At 39.9% G+C, this 21,627-nt stretch overlaps 1 protein-coding gene and 1 non-coding gene across 2 annotated transcripts; one reads left to right on the top strand and one right to left on the bottom strand.

Moving 5' to 3' along the window:
- Window positions 1-702: 702 nt before the first annotated feature.
- RAB11A (RAB11A, member RAS oncogene family) lies at window positions 703-20,791 on the bottom strand. Its single transcript, XM_054451281.2, has 5 exons — window positions 20,414-20,791; window positions 12,576-12,771; window positions 12,151-12,344; window positions 10,364-10,444; window positions 703-2,451 (listed from the first exon to the last, which is right to left on the bottom strand). Exons 1-5 carry the CDS (start codon window positions 20,451-20,453, stop codon window positions 2,312-2,314), a joined length of 651 nt encoding a protein of 216 aa, XP_054307256.1. The 5' UTR covers window positions 20,454-20,791; the 3' UTR covers window positions 703-2,311.
- Window positions 20,792-20,906: 115 nt separating this feature from the next.
- On the top strand, window positions 20,907-20,978 carry TRNAQ-CUG (transfer RNA glutamine (anticodon CUG)). The gene has a single exon. It is a non-coding gene; the product is annotated as a tRNA-Gln (tRNA).
- The last annotated feature ends 649 nt before the right edge of the window (window positions 20,979-21,627 follow it).

Raw genomic sequence — 21,627 nt, 5'->3', positions numbered from 1 at the left:
ACCTGGGAGGTGGAGCTTGCAGTGAGCCGAGATGGCGCCACTGCACTCCAGCCTGGGCAACAGAGCGAGACTCCGTCTCAAAAAAAAAAAAAAAAAAAAATCAAAGTTAAAATAACTGAAAATCAAGGTCAAGTAGCAAAATACTTCTAAACTGCCTTAAGCCCTGAACTGTCATATTTAAAAATTTATTGTTTCTTGCTTGAGACAGTTTGTCTCCTAAGATACTACTCAGAATAAAGACACCTGTTGAAATGCAATCGAAGTCATTTTCTAATACCTAATATTTCCTGGAATTCTCCCAAGATCCAACCATACCCAAAGCAACATTTAAGTCTACACTTGGGTAAAAATTCTAAGTTACTTTATTCATTTTTAATTCACTATTTAGTTTTTCTCTTTTCTCCTTACTTTGTAAAAAATCTACCACCAACTTTCAATAAAATAGAGATGGATTCTTTTCCTGGGTCTGGTGACACTGTTATATATGAAAATACACACTACTTTCCTAATGTTTTTGGATATACTTTTTCCAAGAAAAGCATAATTGAACTGCAGGTCTAAAATCAAAGCTGAATTCACACACTGATGCTCCCAATTCAATGTTTACTCAGTAATGCAAGAACCTATGCTTTTACATCAGGATTCCACGGCTGCACCCAAAGCACTCAAACGAAAAATGTAATCTGACAGCATAAGAAATAATCCCCCTATAACTGTTTATTAGAATGTGAATATAATCCAAATCAATAACTAAAAAAAAAAATCAAATTACAGAGCATGCATAAAATACAAAGTAGCAATTTACAAATAGATAATATTATCTTCATAACCAATACACTAAAATAATAAAATGGCTATAGAAGAAAACCAAAATGACTGACTACAGCAATGCCTTCCGTGTGCCCCACACATCATGAGCACCGCAAGAGACAAAAGATTAACTATGAAATATAGTAATCTAAGCAAGCCCACACATACATATTTTTGGGTATTTCCCACCATCCTGAATAGTATCACTGCAGTTGACACAACTTCCAGGAAACTGCAGAGTAAGTGCTTAATATTATCCACGAGAAAGCAAAACTAAATATTAGTGTGCACATTTCTGAATGAGAAACTAATTGCTTCATTGATTTCAACAATGTAGTGGAAGAAAACTATTTCAGGTCTCTACAATGCCTAAATGCATTCTATTTAAACTCAAGGTACTATTTCATTTTACATACTAAAAGAATACATGCCTTTAAGTGGTACCACTTGAGCAGAAATTAACCTCTCACTGTATTCTTCAGACATACTGAAACCAAAGATTTAACTGGACTATATTCCATAATATACTGCAAAACTCAAATATTAGCATTGTTAAAATAATTATCCATGCCTGCTGGTGGATATGGTGATAAAACTAGGTTGTATTTCACTTACTGGAAGGTTCTAAGACAAAATTAACACTTCAAAATTTGACACTACCAGCATTAAACCAGCTATTGCCTGAGCAATAAAATGCCACATAATCTACTGCTTGGAAATTATTTTAGATCATTTAAATCTTTTGGGCTGCCTGATCATTGCAACAGAGGCACCTGAGATGGAATTCCACAAGTCTCTTCAGTTCCCAGCCTACCAGGCAGCACTGTTTAACTTATGGCCCCACAACCATACTACTAATGAAACCGTCACAATCTTTTGTGTTTACTAAGAGAATTCTCCAGAAAAAGTGCCCCCCTCTCTAATCAACTTTGATGCTTACAAAAATTAAAAAACAAAATTTACTCAACTACATAAACCTATTAAGGCATTTTAGAAATTCATGTCCAGAATAATGGAAAATTTTCAAGCTCTCAAAATCCTATGTTTATAGGGCAATTCTTAGATTTGTGGAAATACACACTGCACTGAGAGAAGAGTGTATTACCTATAAGCTGCTCTGTGGCAAAATGGTAGCTTATTTCTAAGGTCTTCTTAGTTTGATTTGATCAAGACCAATAGGTCTGAGCTTCAAGTGATCAAGTTCTATTATGTCCTACATACAGTGACAGGCTTCCATGATGAAAAGTAAACAATAATTGAGGAATCCAAACATTCAGTTTATTAAACTAAGGCTAGTAAAGCCATAGCATGAAAAAAAGCTGCAGTCATTCGGGACAAGTGGATGATTTTATAAAGCTAAAATCAAAAGACTTAGGACATGGAAAAATTCATAAGTATGAAGTAATAAAACACAAAAGTGACACAAGAATTACAAATATATTTAAATCTCAGACCTGGGAAATGGACTATACACAGCCTTCTAGGGGAGAAGAGAAACGCCTTAGATGTTCTGACAGCACTGCACCTTTGGCTTGTTTTCAGTGGTTGGTGGAACATGAATAGGAACCACATTGTTGCTTGGAGACATGTCATTTTCGCGTCTGTCTGACATTTGTTTCTGAGAAACAATGCGGTAAATCTCTGAAGGAAAAAAGAAACCACCATATTTAGTGTGAATAAACCTATCATAGTTAGGATAAAAGATACATAGAGGTAGGAGATATATTTGCATCAAAGACCATAAGGAAACTGAACAGAGAATACATAAATTTAAAGTTTTATTTTCAAACAGCCACTGATTGGATTCAACCCTTTATTTTAACAATTGCCCTTGGGGTAAGAAAAGAAACAAAGGTTTTTCCATGTCAGAGGGAAAGGTTCACCAGTCAAATAAATCTTTGTTTAAAGAGGTAAACCAGGCCAGGCAGATCACCTGAGGTCAGGAGTTTAAGACCAGCCTGACCAACATGGTGAAACCCTGTCTCCACAAAAATACAAAAATTAGCCAGGCATGATGGTGGGTGCCTGTAATCCCAGCTACTCAGGAGGCTGAGGCAGGAGAATCACTTGAACCCGGGAGGCAGAGGTTGTGAGCTGAGATCGCGCCACTGCACTCCAGCCCAGGCAACAGAGCAAGACTCGGCCTCAAAAAAAAAAAAAAAGAGGTAAGCCAATAGCATTACATAGTTTATGGACTTAGATTCGAAGTAAACCATAAGAGTATTTTCAGTCTACCTTTACCCCAAAACACAAACAAACAAAAATTGCCTACACACAATGACATTGTACCACACAAAAAATAAATAAATAAATTTGCACTATCAGACGCATTCGGCAGAGTACATCTTAACAAACATGCTAAAATCCCAAACGATTCTTAGAAGGGAAAAAAAGATAATGTGTTTATCAGTGACCTCCTGAACAAAACTTAAATTGTAATTAAAGAATGATACAAAATAGGCAACTTAAGATGTTATATGTAAACTCTATTTTTATTTCATGACACTTACCAAAAATAATTTAGTGTCTGCCTCTTTTACTAAGTATTAAACTCTGTAAGGATCAAAACTGTGTCTGTCTTACTGCTGTACCGCAACATATGTGTTGTGATAAATAACTGCATGAATGTCACTAAATTCCTCCACAATAAGTATCTGTATGTAACACGTTTGGTCTTATACTGCACTGCCTAAAACTTGTTCCCTCTGACTAGATTATAAAGTCCTTAAGAACAGAGAATGTACCTTATTTTTGTTTACTCTCCCAGTTGTCCCTCCAAAAACACTTCTCTCAAAAAGCAAGATAATTCTAAAAATGTGTCAAATTAACACAATTAGCCTCCTAATATGATGTACTAGGAAAGACACAATGTATTCCTATGAAGGACACCACGTATTCCTGCCAAAAATATTTAAAACTAATTTAATCACGAGGAAATAATGAGATAAATCCAGACTGAGATGGGGATAAATGTTCTAAATTTGTGCTATCCAACAGAGTATCCATCTATTTTAATTAAATAAAATTTAAAATCCAATTCCTCATCTAACTAGCCATATTTCAAGTGCTCAAATAGTAACCTGTGGCTACTCTATTCAACATCCCAGATACAAAACAATTCCATCTGTTGAGGCTCAGAAACCCATACTCCAAAATGGCGCTTTGATATGCTGAACTAAAGAAGCCTCAAGGTCTCTCTGACCTTCTCCCCGTCATCCTCTCTCCCTGGCACAGGATGAAGCTGAAGTTCCTTCATCTGCCTGAGATCCAGACCCACAAAAAGGGACAATTGTTTTTTCTTCCCCTCCCTGTAAGACCAAGAATGTAACCACACTTAAACAGACTCTTTCACGAGATAATGTACCAATTAATTTCTGTCCACTGATCCATTCATCCTCCCCAGTAATCCCCTCAACAGAATTCCTTTTCTCCTCCTTACCATAACCTGTTTTGCCAGAATGGCATAAGCCTCTGAATGCCATTGGGAGGTGGGTCATCTCTCTAGTTCTCCCCAGAGAAAACCAGTGTACATGTTAATAAATTTCGTATGCCTTTTCTCCAATTAATCTGCCTTTTGTGAGTTGATTTTCCAGCAAACTTTCAGAGGTTTCTATTTAGATCTCCTACAAGAGAAATCTAAATGATATAAAAATGATAAAGCAGGATTCTTTTTCTTCCTAACCTCTACCTATTGTTTGGACCTCGTGAAAGGTCCAAAGCTGTATCAGATAGCTTTCAGCAAACCTTCAGAGGGCAATAGGGACACTTCCCTTGGCTCCTATACATGTGATCTTTAAATGGATCTTGAATTTTTTAATTAAAAAACAAATCTACAAAGGACATTATTAGTATAGTGAAGAAATATGAATATGGATTGCACATTAAAAACTGTATAAATGGGCCAAGCAAGGTGGCTCACGCCTGTAATCCCAACACTTTGGGAGGCCAAGGCGGGCGGATCACGAGGTCAGGAGATCAAGACCATCCTGGCAAACCCCGTCTCTACTAAAAATACAAAAAAAAATTAGCCAGGTGGGGTGGCACCCGCCTGTAGTCTCAGCTACTTGGGAGGCTGAAGCAGGAGAATCGCTTGTCCCGGGAGGGGAGGTTGCAGTGAGGTAGCACCACTGCACTCTAGCCTGGGCAACAGAGCACACTGTCTCAAAAAAAAAAAAAACTGTATAAATGTTAAATTTCTTGGATACGACATATGGTATTGTGATTATGTAGGAGAATGCCTATTTTTTTTGGGACAGAGTCTCACTCAGTGAGCAGTGAGGTTGAGATTGCACCACTGCACTCCAGCCTGGGGACAGTGTGAGACCCTGTCTCCAAAAAAAAAAAAAAAAAAACCGGTGGGGGGTACTGCACAGGAATTGGTATATTCATTTGGTTCTAAAGGAGAACATGCCTTTGAAAGAAGGAAACAGATCTAGTTTAGCAAGTTCCTACCCCCCCCCCAACAAAACTCCCAATGAAATAACCTTCTCTAATCAGATAGCTAGAAGTTACCTGCTTCCTACTTTCTTATCAGGTTTTTGGTTTGGTTTTTTTTTAATGACACACCCAGCCACAAGAGACTTAAGTATGTAAATTACTTGTGGAACCTCTTAAAGCCAATCACTCTTTATTGCTTTGGTGGCATTTTTATTAGCAGACACCCTTTTTGGTAACTGGAATAAGTGCAGCAGTAATCCATTTCTAAAAAACAGTATGCTGTACTTGTACACACCAACACTGCTCAAATTTCTTGCTTTGTAATGAGATCTCTTTAATTATTTACTTCTCTATGTTCTTTGAGAAGTCTGCCTTTCCCTCTCTTCCAGTTTTACATATATTTGTTTTTTATGTAAGAACTTTTTTTTGTTTTGGTTCCCCTAATTTAATCTTCAAATCAATTTATAAAGAGGTTAAAACTTACAGTGGGTTACATATTTCATCTTAATTTACACACATAATTTACACTTGAAAAAGAAGAGCCTCCCAGTTTGAGACTAGAGGGAAAGCTTAAAGATGAAGTTAATTATCTTTATTCCTTAGCCACTCATCTGATTGAATGACTGAAGGGTAAATCCTTTTCTTTACCCTTGGCACCCTCCCATCCCATCTTTTTTCATTGAAACAAAATCTAAATAAAGATTCCATATCATTTTTTTTTTAATTTTAATTTTAGTAGCCTGTCTTTATTGAATCCTAGTTGTCTTTCCTTAATGCCTCTTCACATATGAACCACTGTCAACCTTCTCAGACATAAATTTTAGCCACTCCCCTTCCCCCACAAAAGAATCTAAGAAACGATACACTTGCTGTCTGTTTTTGTTAGTTTACATATTCAGTGGACTACAGCTTACTGTTTTTCAACTTCTGAGAAATTAGTTCTTAATTTTGGAAAATGTAGTAATTCAGTTAATACATCTCTCTTTAACTTTTTTTTATGGAAATTTTCTGACATACCAAAAGTAGAATAAGGCCAGGGGCGGTGGCTCACACCTGTAATCTCAGCACTTTAGGAGGCCAGGCGGATCACGTGAGGCCAGGAGTTAGAGACCAGCCTAGCCAACATGGTAAAACCCGTCTCTACTTAAAATACAAAATTAGAGGGCATGGTGGCTCAGGCCTATGATCCCAGCTACCCGGAAGGCTGAGACATGAGAATTGCTTGAACCTAGGAGGCAGAGTCTTGCCTGACAGAGCAAGACTCAGGGGAAAAAAAAAAGAATTTAGTCTTCATACTAAAAAGATATCCTGGACATATTAATTACATGGAGAAACCTAGCAGACATCACCTTAACCAAGTGGTCAAAGTTAACATCACTAGTAATTAATAAGACATCCAATTATCACAAACCTGCTGATACGATGCACTAAGAACACTTGTGGTGTTCCTGCCAAAAGTGTATAACCTGAGTTTAATCATGAGGAAAAAAATCAGAAAAGCCCAAAATGAGGTACACAACAAAATAACTGGACTGTACCCTTCAAAAATGTCAAGGTCAATAAACAAAAGATTGAGGAACTGTTCGAGATTAGAGGAGACTAAAGAGATATGACTGCTGAATGAAACGCATGACCTGATCTTGGACTTTCCTTGGCTAATAAGGGTATTATTGGAACAACTGGCAAAATCTGAATAAGGTCTGTAATTAAACATTGATGTGGCACTATTATCTAACTATTTTGATAATTATACTGTGGCTATAAAAGAGAATATCCTTGTTTTTACAAAATATACACTGAAAAGTACTCAAGGAGGAGGGTCATCACGTCTGCCACTTAATCTCACACGGTGCCAAAAAAAATATGTATATATTTAGAGGGAAGAGAAAGAAAAGGACAAAGCAGACGTGGTAAAATATTAACATCTGAGGAATATGGGTGAAGGATATTTGCAAATTCTTTTTACTATTATTTCAACCTCTTTAAATTTGAAATTGTCAAAATGCAAAGTTAAAAGAAAAAAGGTATGCATTAAAAACATCCTTTAGTGAACTGAGAAAAGACAAAGCTGCACTGAAATTCAGAGGCGGAGCAATCTACCAGTCTCACTCTCATACTCTAAAAAAATACCATCAGCAAAATCATCTCATGGAGTCACTTTCAAATTCATGGGTGGCAAGAATGCCATAGGTCTATTCTGAAACCAACAACACAATTAACTCTGAAGTAACAATGTAAATCTTCTGATATGTAATTTTACAACTTAAAATTTTTGGCCGGGCATGGTGGCTCATGCCTATAATCCCAGCACTTTGGGAGGCCAAGGCAAGCAGATGGCTTGAGTTCAGGAATTCAAGACCAGAGTGGGCTCCGTCTCAATTTTTAAAAATTTTAAAGCTATTTTTTCTTTCAGCAATATCAAAACATAACGTAAATACTCCTTTAAGACTGTTAACATTTAAGGTAGAATCAAGTGCAATAAAGTGTCTGTTCTCTTTACTGTTTTCTCTATGCATTCACATTTCCACTGGCATACAGGAGGAAGAAAGTTTAGAACAAACATCCTAACACCTGCAGAACAACACAGATGTCTGCTGCCACATGCAGTGATCTCTGATCCTACAGACCAACAGTGAGATTTATGCAGGAAGCTGAGGAAATAGTGAATATAGAAAGGAAAAGTGGTAGCAAGTGAAACTAAAGTCTTCTTTGCTTTCAAGCAACAATTAAGCTGTAACAAAAGTTCAATCTAGAGTGAATTTTAAGAAAAGTAACCATATGTTCATCTTTTTTTTCTTTTTGAGACAGGATCTCACTCTGCCCCCAAGGCTGGAGTGCAGTGGCATGATCTCAGCTCACTGCAGCCTAAACCTCCCAAGCTCAAGCAATCCTCCCACCTCAGCTGGGACTACAGGCGCACACACTACCATGCCTGGCTAATTTTTTTGTGGTTTTTTTTTTTTTTTTTTTTTTTTTTAAGAGACAGGGTTTTACCATGTTGCCCAGGCTGGTCTTGAACTTTTGAGATCACTGCATGTGGCAGCAGACATCTGTGTTGTTCTACAGGTGTTAGGATGTTTGAGCTCAAGCGATCTGCCTGCCTCAGCCTCCCAAAATGCTGGGATTACAGGCGTGCATCAACATGCCCAGCTCTCATCTTTAAAGACAAAAGGGCTCAATTTTAAGTACCGACTAATTCACGTTTGAGTGGATCAGAAGTTCAATGTTACAAAATGATGCATAAAATAGTTAACTGCATATGGAAGACTTGGGCTCATCTTCACTTAATATCAGAATAAATGGGCCAGAATTATAGCAGAGGAGATTTGATGGAACATAAAAAATATTCCAACAATGAGGACTGTCTAAAAAGTTTTTCGGATGAGATTTTCTGAGGCCTTAAAATGCTCACACATCTTTAAGGTAATTTAATTCACATGTTTTAAGACTATGACTCTGAGGAGCAGGGAGGTTCAGTGACTTTAGTTAAACGGGGAGTAGAAGCAAAGTGATAAAAATGTAATGCCCTAGAACTCCTGGGTCTCAATCTAGTACTCTACATGTTGACTTAATAAAACGCACACAAATGGCTATAAAGAAAACAAGGACTTGCAGACATACTGCATATTTAATCAAATCTTGCTTGCTTAAAACAATCTGCAGTGAAACTTTGACAGAGAACATTCTAAAGGAAAGCTACTGTGTTCCAAAGACTGCTTATCCAACCCTAGCACTATTCTTCTGATAACAGAAAACAATTATAATAAAATAGGTACATAAATCACCAATTTTCTCATGCCTTAATTGCTGTTCAGCTACTAATTTGCCAACTGTTCTCTATACACCAGGGACAGATAAGTAATTTACAGTATTCAAAATGGGTACTTTACAGGTACTCATTTTTGAAGTCTAGGGCAGTGACAGACCATTCTTTGCTAACCGTTACTGAGACAAAAAACCTTTAGGTCACAAAAGTCAAGTCAAATCCTATCACAAGATTTTATAAATATAAGCCTTCTCTCAAAAAGGAAATAACAAAACTCCTCAAAATATATATGAATTTTATAGATGGAGAAATTAAGGCCTAAAAGGGTTAGGTAACTTGCCTAAGACTGTAGAACTAATAGTAAGTGGAGGAGCCAGGACTAGAATCCAAGTCAGGCTTCCAAATCTTAACTCCTTGACTTTACGCTTACATTTTTACAGTAAAAGAAGATAACATGTTAAAGTTAAAATCTGTTAATCTCTAATACAGGGGCTGCATACAAACCATAAATCAAAACTTGTTACATTATAATTGGAAACTCAATCATATCTCTGTATAGACTTTTTAGAACAATGCCACGTAAAACTATACTATATATTAAGACCACATTTTAAATCATGAGTTCTTAAAAGTAACATACAATTTAAAAGTATTTAAAAACAACCCATCAAAGTACTCATTAGAAGATTAAGACTAATCTTACTAATAAATCTGGTTATTCTAATAGTTTCAGGATAAATATGAGTGAACACTTCTTATCTCAGAGGCTGACCTGGTCATTCACATTCCAAAACAGCATGAACTCCATCTCTTTCCCACTACTTTTTAAAACTTTTCTATATGCAATCATTGGCTGATTTTATCTACCAATTATCTCCCATGATACAATATAGAATACGCAAGTGATACCTTTCTTCTGTATCATGGGAGAATTTTATTTTGTCGCTGTAATTTTTAAAAATGTTTTTTCCCTAGCTTTTCCTTTACTAAATTTAAAAAAGGGCATTTATATCTTTCTATAGCTGGGATCTCAATATTTACCTTATAAAAGTACATTTAAACATTACTTTGTGACCATGAAGAATGGAATACCTGGACTGAAGTAATAATGGAAGTGAATGAATTATTTTCAAAGTATTTTTCCCACTATAAATCAGATGAATTAGGACAACTGAAGCTCAGTGAGCAAGGGTTGTAGTTAATTTTGCACTCTAAACAGCTTTTGCTAGAGTAGCTCTCAAATGATAGTTACTCTCGGCTGATATATAGTTTAGTTACTGATTAGTTTGTTTAAATTACCTTCCTAAAACTTCTAGTCCTACTGATGTAATCTGAAAATACAAGTCTTACCTGTTAAAATTGTCTGAAAAGCAGCTTCTACATTTGTAGAGTCTAGAGCCGAAGTCTCAATGAATGACAAACCATTCTTTTCTGAGGGGAGACACAAAAGTTCAGTCTTGTCAAGTTTTAAAACAAAGAATAGGATATACTCAAGCCCTCAAAAGGAAAAATAACAGAACTTTTTAAAACTTAAGACCTCCTCAACTTCTGGAACAGTAAGGGCACCATTCTATTTACACTTTATTTATTTACTTATTTATTTACTTCTTTATTCAAGTAGAGATGCAGGTCTCACTATGTTGCCCAGCCTGGTCTTGAACTCCTGGCCTCAAGCATTTCTCCTGCCTCAGTCTCCCAAAATGCTGAGATTACAGGCATGAGCCACCATGCCCGACCCTACTTACACTTTAATATTTACACTTTAATAGATTAAAAATAATAGCGAGAGAGCTGGGCATGGTGGCTCACTCCTGTAATCCCAGGACTTTGGCAGGCCCAAGGCAGGCGGACTGCTTGAGCCCAGGAGTTCAAGACCAGTCTGGGCAACATGGCAAAACCCCAGAGAGAGGTTTTGCCCTTCTCTCTATAAAAAATACAAAAAATTAGCTGAGCATGGTGGAACACACCAGCAGTCCCAGCTACTTAGGAGGCTGAGGTGGAAGATCACTTGAGCCCAGGAGGTCGAGGCTGCAGTGAGCCTTGACTGTGCCACTCCATTCCAGACTGGGTGACAGAGTGAGATCCTGGCTCCCAAAAAAAAAAAAAAAGAAGTGAGAAATTGTCAATTGGCTCCTTCATTATAATAAATACTTGTTACATCTAAATACTACTCACTAGTAATGAATGACACCACTTAAAATGTGGTAAAAATGTATCAAGTTCCCAGTTATTTCCAACTCTTGCTATCCTCTCCATCAACTATATTGGCTATAGTATTCAGTATGTTGTAGCCATATTATTTACAATAAAGCTATTCTTGCATGGGAAATTTAAAAAACTGTTACAGAAAGTTATTCATAGCATAAGCATTAGTGCAAAGGCAAGACTTTCTTTTTTATTTGTTTTGTTGTTTTGAGACAGAGTCTCGCTCTTTCGCCCAGGCTGGACTGCAGTGGCGCTATCTCGGCTCACTGCAAGCTCCGCTCCCGGGTTCACGCCATTCTCCTGCCTCAGCCTCCCGAGTAGCTGGGACTACAGGCATCCACCACCGCGCCCGGCTTTTTTATATTTTTAGTAGAGACGGGGTTTCACCGTGTTAGCCAAGATGGCCTCGATCTCCTGACCTCATGATCCACCCACCTCAGCCTCCCAAAGTGCTGGGATTACAGGCGTGAGCCACCATGCCCGGCCACAAGACTTTCACTAGCCACAATGCACAATGTTGTCTTCTGGCATGCTGTCCCTACCAGAACAGGGGCAAGAGACATGTGAATTCTTTATGAAGCCAAAAAGTTATAGCTCCTAAGCAACTGCATCCCTGTTGGTCCCTGACACTCCCTGAGCCTCTGCCTTTCACTCACATAGAGCTCACGTACAGCAGCCTTTGTAAACACAGAAACATAATAGAAAAAGAGACAGAATACACAATGTTTATATTCATTTTTTGGCGGCAAAATATTCGTGTTTTAATGACTCAAAGCAAAAAGCTACACAGTCATCAGAAACTTTCAAAACAATTCTTGCTAAGCATTCATGTTTACCTTTCTGAAACTATTATAACCTATTACTCTTATTGGAAAGGTATCAAAACCACAAGGCACAATGGTAAGAAATATCACGGAATTCCTATCACTAACCTGCAAAAGCTCTTGCTTCATCTGTAGGAACTGCCCTGAGATGACGTAGATCACTCTTATTGCCCACAAGCATGATAACAATGTTACTATCAGCATGATCTCTCAGTTCTTTCAGCCATCGCTCTACATTTTCATATGTGAGATGTTTAGCAATGTCATAAACCAATAAGGCACCTACAGCTCCACGATAATATCTGAAAACAGAAACATATTTAGTATCAGAAAACCACAAGATGGAAGCAACCAGGAAGAACTCAAAATATGGATTATGAGTTTTAAAAACATACTTATAAATAAATTTCTAAGGATTCCTAATACTAGAATTCTGAAAAGATAAAAACAACAGTTCTTTTTCCAATACCAAAAGTCAGCTAATTCACTGGATGGCAACCCATTTCACAGAATTTAAAAACCATGAGACTTACGCTGATGTTATAGCTCGGTATCGCTCTTGCCCTGCTGTGTCCCATATCTGTGCCTTTATTGTTTTTCCATCAACCTGGATGCTTCTTGTTGCAAACTCTACTCCAATGGTGCTCTTGCTTTCCAGATTAAACTCATTTCGAGTAAATCGAGACAGGAGATTACTCTTTCCAACACCAGAATCTCCAATAAGGACAACTGGAAAAACAAAGAATTTAATGTCAGATGAATGAGGCAAACACATTCAGAATACCACTATGCTTTCAACAGAATGAAGTTTGGCTTCAGAGTAAATAAAGCAAGAAAAATAAGGTATATGATTTTTAAAAAGGAATGGGGGTAGGGGGTTGAACAGCATGTTCTTGACCAGTTACCAACGAATAAAACCGATTTATTCTTTTCAACCTGTTTCTACCTGCATGACTTCCACATATCATCTGCTTAGCACAGATACGGTACCCTGTCTTAAACATGCAGTTTTAATCACGGATGCACTTGGCGTTGATGACAGGCATTAATTACCATCAATGCTATGCCAATCTTACTACTTTAGAAGACAACAACTTCAAAGATAAATCCTAAACTAAATGAACAATTTATGATATTAAAATGTAATGTATCAGAAATGAAAACAACAAAGGCTGTTAGTGGGTGGGGAAGGACAAAATGAATATACTTCGTTTCATCGAAGACTGGGTGTGACCTCAGGACTCAGACCTAGGCAAAATGAAAAACATTTAACATATGAGGCATAGGGTTTATAAACGTCACCATACAGATCACAGAAACTAAAATGACCTTTAATAGTTGCATTTATCAGATGGGTTCAAAGTTAGAGACCCCTCTGCCAAAAAAACCCAAGCCACTAAAGATAAACAGGGGGTACTAGAAAACTAATTCTGACACACTGTGAGTCAAAACCAAAGCAAGTGACAGGTGTGGTGGCTCACGCCTGTAATCCCAGCATTTTGGGAGGCCAAGGTGGGCGGACTGCTTGAGGCCAAGAGTTCGAGACCAGCCTGGCCAACGTGGTGAAAACCCCATCTCTATAAAAATACAAAAATTAGCCAGGCGTGGTGGTGGGCGCCTGTAATCCCAACTACTTGTGGGCCTGAGGCACGAGAATAGCTTGAACCCAGGAAGCAGAGGTTGCAGTGGGCCGAGATTGTGCCACTGCACTCCAGCCTGGGCGACACACTGAGACTCTGTCTTAAAAAAATAAATAAAATAAAATACAACAAAGCAAGGAGGGTATATACTTTCACTTATGACTCCATGATTTTTTTGAAAATAGGTCTTAATTAGATGAATTTGCTTCCTGTGATTTCTATAGGCAGCAGTTTATTTACTAACTAGATACATGGAGATTCTTTTTCACTCAAGGTGGTATTACACTTAAGAATTTCAAAAACAATGGAGAAACAGGCAGTTAAGTTGTTTTAAGACATTTTCTATCTGAATTTAAAGTTCAAAATGAGTTCACACGTTTATAGAATCTGAGCTAGACATTTTTTCCTTTGTAAAAATTGGTATCAGCATTTCAGGAAACATTACATTCGTTCCTACTTTTGACTACTAAGACTTCTTCTTATCTAAACTAGCTAATTGATTTAGACACCAGGACTAGAAAATCAAACATACAAAAATAAGGCCAAGGAATAAGACCCTTCCTTACTAAAGAGACTGGGATTTGGTGGTACGAGTGGAAAGAACAGTAAAAACTGAGAGCTCACTGCATTCTGGTCAGAGGGCAAAGACAGTCCATTATACATCCCCTCCTTGCCACAGGAGCGGATATAAGCTGGCCTCTGGACAGTCTTGGACAGAGTACATTATCAAATGCATATCTTTCTGGCTTCCTCAGTCAGCTGATTCAGCAAGAAATCATTCAGGAGGCAGTGAATCCAATGCAGCACAAAGAATGGTTATTTCTAACTAGAGAGTCAACTAGAGGGTGTCAAAGGTGCTGTGGCAAACACATACATGCTTTTATTTGATATCAGCAAAAAATGTCAAAGTTATTAAAGTGATGTACAAAAGCAATGCACTTTCAATTTTATAGGATGGTTAGTTGATATATTAGTTTCCAAGGTCCACCATTCTGGATATGAAGTCAAATCTCAGTTTCAGTTAATAGTCTATTAGTAATAGGATACATTCACTGTTGCCTCTTAGGACAAAAGGCTGGATGTTTGCTAAGGAAATGGCCTTTGAATCACTTACACAAAAAAAAATTTAAATACAGAAAATACATGAATAAATACAAACAAAAAAATTAGACAGGCACGGTGGTGCATGCCTGTAGTCCCAACTACTCAGGAGGCTGAGGTGGGAGAATGGCTTGAGCCTGGGAGGCAGAGGTTGCGGTAAGCCTGGATTGTGCGCCACTGTACTCTAGCCGGGGCAATAGAGCCAGAACTTGTCTCAAAAAAAAAAAACTTCCAGCACTTTCTTTCTTTCTTTTTTTGAGACACAGTCTCACTGTGGCCCAGGCTGGAGTGCCGCGGCACAAGCAGGGCCCACTGCAGCCTAGATCTCCCAGGCTCAGAGGATCCTCCCACCTCAGCCTCCCTAGTAGCTGGAACTACAGGCACATGCCAACACGCTCAGCTAATTTTTTGTATTTTCTGTAGAGATGGGGTTTTGCCATGTTGCCCAGGCTGGGTCTCAAACTCTGGGGCTCAAAAGATCCACTCGCTTTGGCCTCCCAAAGTACTGGGATTACAGGCATGAGCCACCATGCCTAGCCAATTCCAGCACTTTCAAGTTTTGGTTTCCTCCCTTTTGACCTCCACTTTTAACTAATGATTATGTTCATTATCTCACCAATCTCAACTCCTTATACCATCATAAAGATAGTAAGGGAACTTTTTTCTTAATGTAACCAATTAATGTTAACACTATAAACAAAGCACTCTAATCTGAAAATAACTCAATGTTTTAAAAAGTTATCTCAACTAGGCCGGGCGCGGTGGCTCACACCTGTAATCCCAGTACTTTGGAAGGCCAAGGAGGGTGGATCACCTGAGGTCGGCAGTTTGAGACCAGCCTGACCAACACGGAGAAACCTCGTCTCTACTAAAAACACAAAATTAGCCAGGTGTGGTGGCGCATGCCCATAGTCCCAGCTACTCAGGAGGCTGAAGCAGGAGAATCACTTGAAGCGGGAGGTGGAGGTTGCAGTAAGCTGAAATCGCGCCATTGCACTCCAGCCTGGGCAACAAGAGTGAAACTGCATCTCAAAAAAAAAAAAAAAAAAAAGTTATCAACTAGACATCTGCTGTATTTGAGTATCATCGCAAATACCTAATACTAAATATCAAGCTGCTAAATGCATAAAAGCAGAATATACATATTAATTATCCATTGTTTAACTAAAATTTCTGCCTCTTCAACCACATTTAGTTTTATATTTTCTCTTGCAAACTAATTTACTGGACTAAAATATAATTCATCAAAGACAGTACCTCAACCCTAAAAGTTACCACCTGAGAGAATAACTGGTAATTTTCATTCTGGTTTTCATAAATTTGGAGACATTTCTATTCTTTCAACTATATTCATAGTCCAACCTCCTCAAAAGTTTTTAATATACAATGCGTTCAAGGCAGGACACAGTGGCTCATGCCTGTAATCTCAGCACTCTGAGAGGCCAAGGTGGGAAGATCCCTTGAGCCCAGGAGTTTGAGACCAGCCTGGGCAATGTAGGGAGACCCTATCTCTACAGAAAAGAAATTTTTATTTCTGTAAGTGGGATAGTCTTAAAAAAAAAATAGCCAGGCATGGTGGAGCACACTTGTAGTTACAGCTACTTGGGAGGCTGAGGCAGGAGGATTTCTTGAGCACAGGAATTTGAGGCTGCAGTGGGCTATGACTGTGCCATGGCACTCCAGCCTGGGCAACAGAGGGAGACCCTGCCTCAAAATATATATATATATATATATATATATATAATGCATACAATAAAGCTCTAGTCTAGACAAGTTTTTCCAGATTCAGCAGAATCTGAGTTGCTCAACCAAAACTTGTGAAAGAAAGACTACTACCAAGATGCAAGACAGCAAAGTTCCTATGATAATTTCTACTGACAATCAGCTGATAGTTAATTACTACTGACCTCCAATGTGATTGAAAAGAAAATGTCTTAAGCAATAGACTATGTATCCAGATATTTTCAGAAAATCTAACTTTGGATTGGTGTCTACCGCACAATATTTGTAAATAGAAATCATGATTGACGCTTACTTATGTACCACAGGGCCTTAACCACACTGTTTGTAAATACTTACGGAATTAAAGTTTTAAAAATAAAAAGTCAAGTTTAAATAAAACTGATTCCCTTCCACCAAAAAGTCTCACTATTGGGCTTAAATAAAGGTTACTGTTCAAGAACAAACACATAATTTAGAATAATTGTCCTGCTCGCCCCACATTACATTCCTATTTAGACCACTTCATCCCCTATTAATCAAAATATCCATTTATTTTGAACTGGTTAGTTACAAACTAACTCCAATTCCCTCAACTATTGTATTTGCTAGGTAAACCTTCTAAGTAGAAACAGCTGCAGTCCATCTCAGTGAATAAATCTCTGTACAATAAAGCCATTTTGAAATAAAATCATTCTTGCTTCACTTTAAAGTAGGATACTTGTATAAATAAGAAATTGGCTAAATAATCAGCATTGAAGTTAAAAAAAAAAGAAAAAAGTGACTCATATCCTGTAAGAGCTTTAAAAAAGTAGAAATCTGGCCAGGCACGGTGGCTCACACCGGTAATCCCAGCACTTTGGGAGGCTGAAGCGGGCGGATCACCTGAGGTCAGGAGTTCGAGACCAGCCTTGACCAACATGGAGAAACCCTGTCTCTACTAAAAATACAAAATTAGCCGGGTGTGGTGGTGCATGCCTGTAATCCTAGCTACTTGGGAGACTGAGGCAGGAGAATCGCTTGAACCCAGGAGGCAGAGGTTGCAATGAGCCGAGATCGCGTCATTGCACTCCAGCCTGGGCAACAAGAGCGAAATTCCATCTCAAAAAAAAAAAAAAAAAGTAGAAATCCTCCTTAGCAGAATTTTTAACACCCTGTCTTAAACAGCAAAATGCACAACAAAATGAAACCATAACCCATGGAAACATAAAATGCATTAGAAGTTCCTAGTTTTATGTTTCTTTAATGATATTTAAATGCTCTTGTAGTTGAACCTACATTTAAGGCTCAAAAAACTGACAAAGGCCAGGCACAGTGGCTCACACCTATAATCCCAGCACTTGGGGAGGCTGAGGAAAGTGGATTGCTTAAGTCCAGGAGTGCGAGACCAGCCTGGGCAACATGGCAAAACCCTGTCTTTACAAAAAAAAAACAAAAAATTAGCTGGGCGTGGTGACGCGCTCCTGTAGTCTCAGCTACTCCTAGGAGTTAAAGAGTAGCTAGGGAGGCTGAGGTGGGAGGGTCACCTGAGCCTGAGGAGGCCGAGACTGCAGTGAGCCTTGATTGTGCCACTGCACTCCAGCCTGGGGGACAGAGCAAGACCCTGTATCAAAAAAAAAAAAAAAAACCTGACAAAACCACAGTAACTTCTTTCACATTATTACCATTTATTGAGTCCTCATGGTTAAAATTTTACAGTCTCATTTAATTCTCACAATCTTAAGAGGCAGGTATTTTCCTTTTTATAAATGAGAGAACTGAGACTCAGAAAAGTTAACTTTTCCAAGGTCATAAAGTAAATATAAGACCTGAGTCAGGATTTAAACCGAGGTCTACGTGATTCCAAAGCTCGGTGCTCTCAATTGTTGCTAGAAAGATGGTCTAATCAAAAAGTTACAATACTTTAGGCCAATTCAGAATATTTAATATTCTTTGTTAAAAAATAAAAGGACCTTGTATAACCAACATTCAAGTTCAAACCAAACAGGAGAAATATCCTGACGGTCTATCTTGTTCTGAATTAATTACTTCAATGACAACCTTTATAAAGGCACACTACCATTATATCATATTTTAAAACACAAACCTAACCTTTAACCCCAAAGTCTCAAGAGATTCAAATAATTTCACATCAACTCAGATACCTTCGGCAAAAGGTATGCTGTCATATACTTTTTGTAATCCAGGCCTCAGTTCTGTATTTGTAAAATGAACTAAGTACCCTGAAAATACTTTCCAGTATGGAGGGGGAGGGTGGATACCAAAAGTATTCACCCTATACAGTAGAATATTCTGAGTCAGAGGAGTAAGAGATGATAAGAGTATAACAGCAAGCTAGTTAGTATAACAAGATTTGCAAAGTATTGGGAAAGCAAAGAAATCTTTCCTGCTTGGTTTAGTCAATCATTCTTAGCACCCAATGGCAAAGACAGAAACAGTCACCATGCTTAACACTCTTGAAACTCCACCCTCCGCAGTAAAGCTTTAATAGCAATGGCTTCTTCCTCAGTGGTAATGATCTTTGTTCGGCACACTACCTTCCCAATTCAGGAGCAGAGAAAGAGCATCAGAGTGAGAGTGCATTCACTGAACAAAAAAAGCATCTACTGTACTCTCTTCTCATTGAAAAATGTACCCTTTATCTTCGTTGATTAAAAAAAAAAACTGGATTCCTTCCGGACTCAACCAATAAGCAATTCTTTCTAACCAACCCTGACCCTCCAATATGTTCTGTCCAAGGGCACTACATGTTTCCGTATCTTATAATAAATATTTAATGTAACCAAAAGAGCACACAACTTCCTCCCACCCCCAACCTTTTGGGAAAGGTATGTGGCTAACTAGGGCTCTTCCCTTCCTGTTGGATCCTCCCAGCGATGCAGCAGGAAGCAACCAGTCCATAGAGATAAAGCAAGCTAGTATTTGTGCAGCGCACAACCTTTCCTGCTCAGGAACCGGGCCTTCAGGTCTGGCAAGGATAACAGCCACCACCCATCCGCAACCTCATCTCGCGAACCGAGTAAAGAGTTATGCCGGGATGGGTGCCACTGAGTAGGGAGGGCAAGAAAATAAAAGGCTAGGTGGGAAGTAATGTCAGCCTGCCGGGTCACTGCGACAAGTGCGCGAGTGGGTGATGGGCGATCCCTCTTACCCTCCCTCCCACCACCCGGGTCGCAACGGAGACAAGGGAGCTCTAAACACGATTTGGGGAGGGAAGGTAGAGAGAGTTGCCAAATGGGGAGTGGGGGAGGGAGCGGTCAGAGAAGGTTAAGGACCGCGAGAACAGCGGGGCGGAGGGTGAGGGTGGGGGCTCTTGGCCCGCTCAGATTTTACGGGGTCCTGGACCAGGGATGGGAGAAGCTTAGAGGGGCGGCCGTCCAAGGGGAGGGGAGATACAGAAGAGACGCTCGCTCGAGGAGGGAAAGGGGGCAGATAAGAAAAAGACCTGTAGTGGGAGTCTGCACCGAAGGCAAGGCCAAGAGGGAAGCGAAGAACCCGTCAGAGGGGCTTCGAGAGAGGACGCGAGCTGGGAAGGGTGTACGCCGGGGGGGGGGGGTGGGGGGCGCTACACCCGAAAACAGAGATGGTGGGAGGAGCGGCGGGGCCGTAGAACCCGGGTAAAGGAATTCGACGATGTGGGAGAAGGCAGTCCGCCAGGGGAAGGACACGCAGGGAGGGGCTCTGAGGCCAGCGAAGGCCTATGGAGAGGTCGCTCAGAGAGCGGCATGTGATGGGGACCCCTGTCTGAGCGGGGGAGAAGAGGCTGAGCTGGGTAGGAGACGGAACCGCACAAAAAGGAAGGGCTGAGGGAGGCCTATATCAGTGCAGGGGTGGCCGGCACGAGGGTCCACCGGGAGTGTCCCGGGTCCCGGAACGCGGACTGTGTACACTGCGAGAGCCCATGGCCTCACCTTTAAAGAGGTAGTCGTACTCGTCGTCGCGGGTGCCCATTGCGCGGCCGAGGAGCGAAAGGGCGGGAGCAGCAGTGGTATCTGTGGGACCAGGGGGCGTCGCTGCAGGGGTAACCCGAGCGCCGAGCTTCAACTGCCGGACTGGGTGAAGAGCCCCTCCCTGCCGCTGCGCCACTTCCGGCAGGCCCCAGCCTTTAAGGGGAAGTACTGCCGGGGGCGGTGCCCCGCCCCTGAGCCCAACAAGGGCGGTGTGCGCGAGAGTCGAGATGCGTGGGGCTTCAAACTTTAGTCGCTAAAGGAGGCTCAGAGGGGAAACTGAGTCCTGGAACGCCTAGCTATCATGGTCTTAGTGGCCGCTTGCTCATTTCTCGAGCTACCGTGCCCGGAAGCGGCTCGCTGGAACCGGGCGGGACCGCCTGTGAGTGGTGGGTTTGTGGATGGGGGTGGGGTTCTCTGAGGATTAGAGAGCGGAAGGCAGCTATACACGCGTGGCGGTTCCATGGTGTAATGGTTAGCACTCTGGACTCTGAATCCAGCGATCCGAGTTCAAATCTCGGTGGAACCTGCAGTGGCTTTTCTTATTTTGACAACATCTTTAATTCACTTTTTTGGTCACTAAGTAATTGAACAACTATGACACATGTTAAGATGGTGATGTAAAATTTAATCCTTGCCTATGAAGACCTCACAAATTTCCCACTGCATTTCAGTTACTATCTGCTACCTGGTGGGGGTTGTCTTAATGAGCTTCTTCACTGCCTTTTTTTTAACCCTGGGCTCTCAAACCTTGATTCAAAAGCTTCAATGAAACTTGAAAATTCCTTTTGCTGGAATTTTCTACCTCCAGCTTCATGCACGGGTAGGCGCTTGTCACTCACTCCTCTCCGGAAATCTCTCAATCTATCTCATTTTCATTTAGAGTACTTCGCCCACCCTCCTCATCAAGATTCATCAAGAACTTGAGTCCTATTTGTAGGCCTCTAATCTAAGTCCGTTTACATAAGTATTTCATTTAACATGCCAAGCAAAGGATGGTAATTTCCATTTTAGCGGAAATTTGGATACTAAGACTCAAGTGATTTGCCAGATATCATGTCGCAGGGCCTCCCTGTATTTGAAGAGAATTTTGTCATTCCAGAAAAGCCTTTATCCAATTATTGTCACACCTCCTACCTCCTATATGCAAACTCTCGATTTAGACTTGTGGGCAAGTA

The sequence above is a fragment of the Pongo pygmaeus genome, chromosome 16, assembly GCF_028885625.2.
Source record: "Pongo pygmaeus isolate AG05252 chromosome 16, NHGRI_mPonPyg2-v2.0_pri, whole genome shotgun sequence".
In the NCBI taxonomy this organism is placed as follows: Eukaryota; Metazoa; Chordata; class Mammalia; order Primates; family Hominidae; genus Pongo; species Pongo pygmaeus.
Note: the sequence above shows the minus strand (reverse complement) of the source record. Positions and strands in the feature narration are given on the sequence as shown.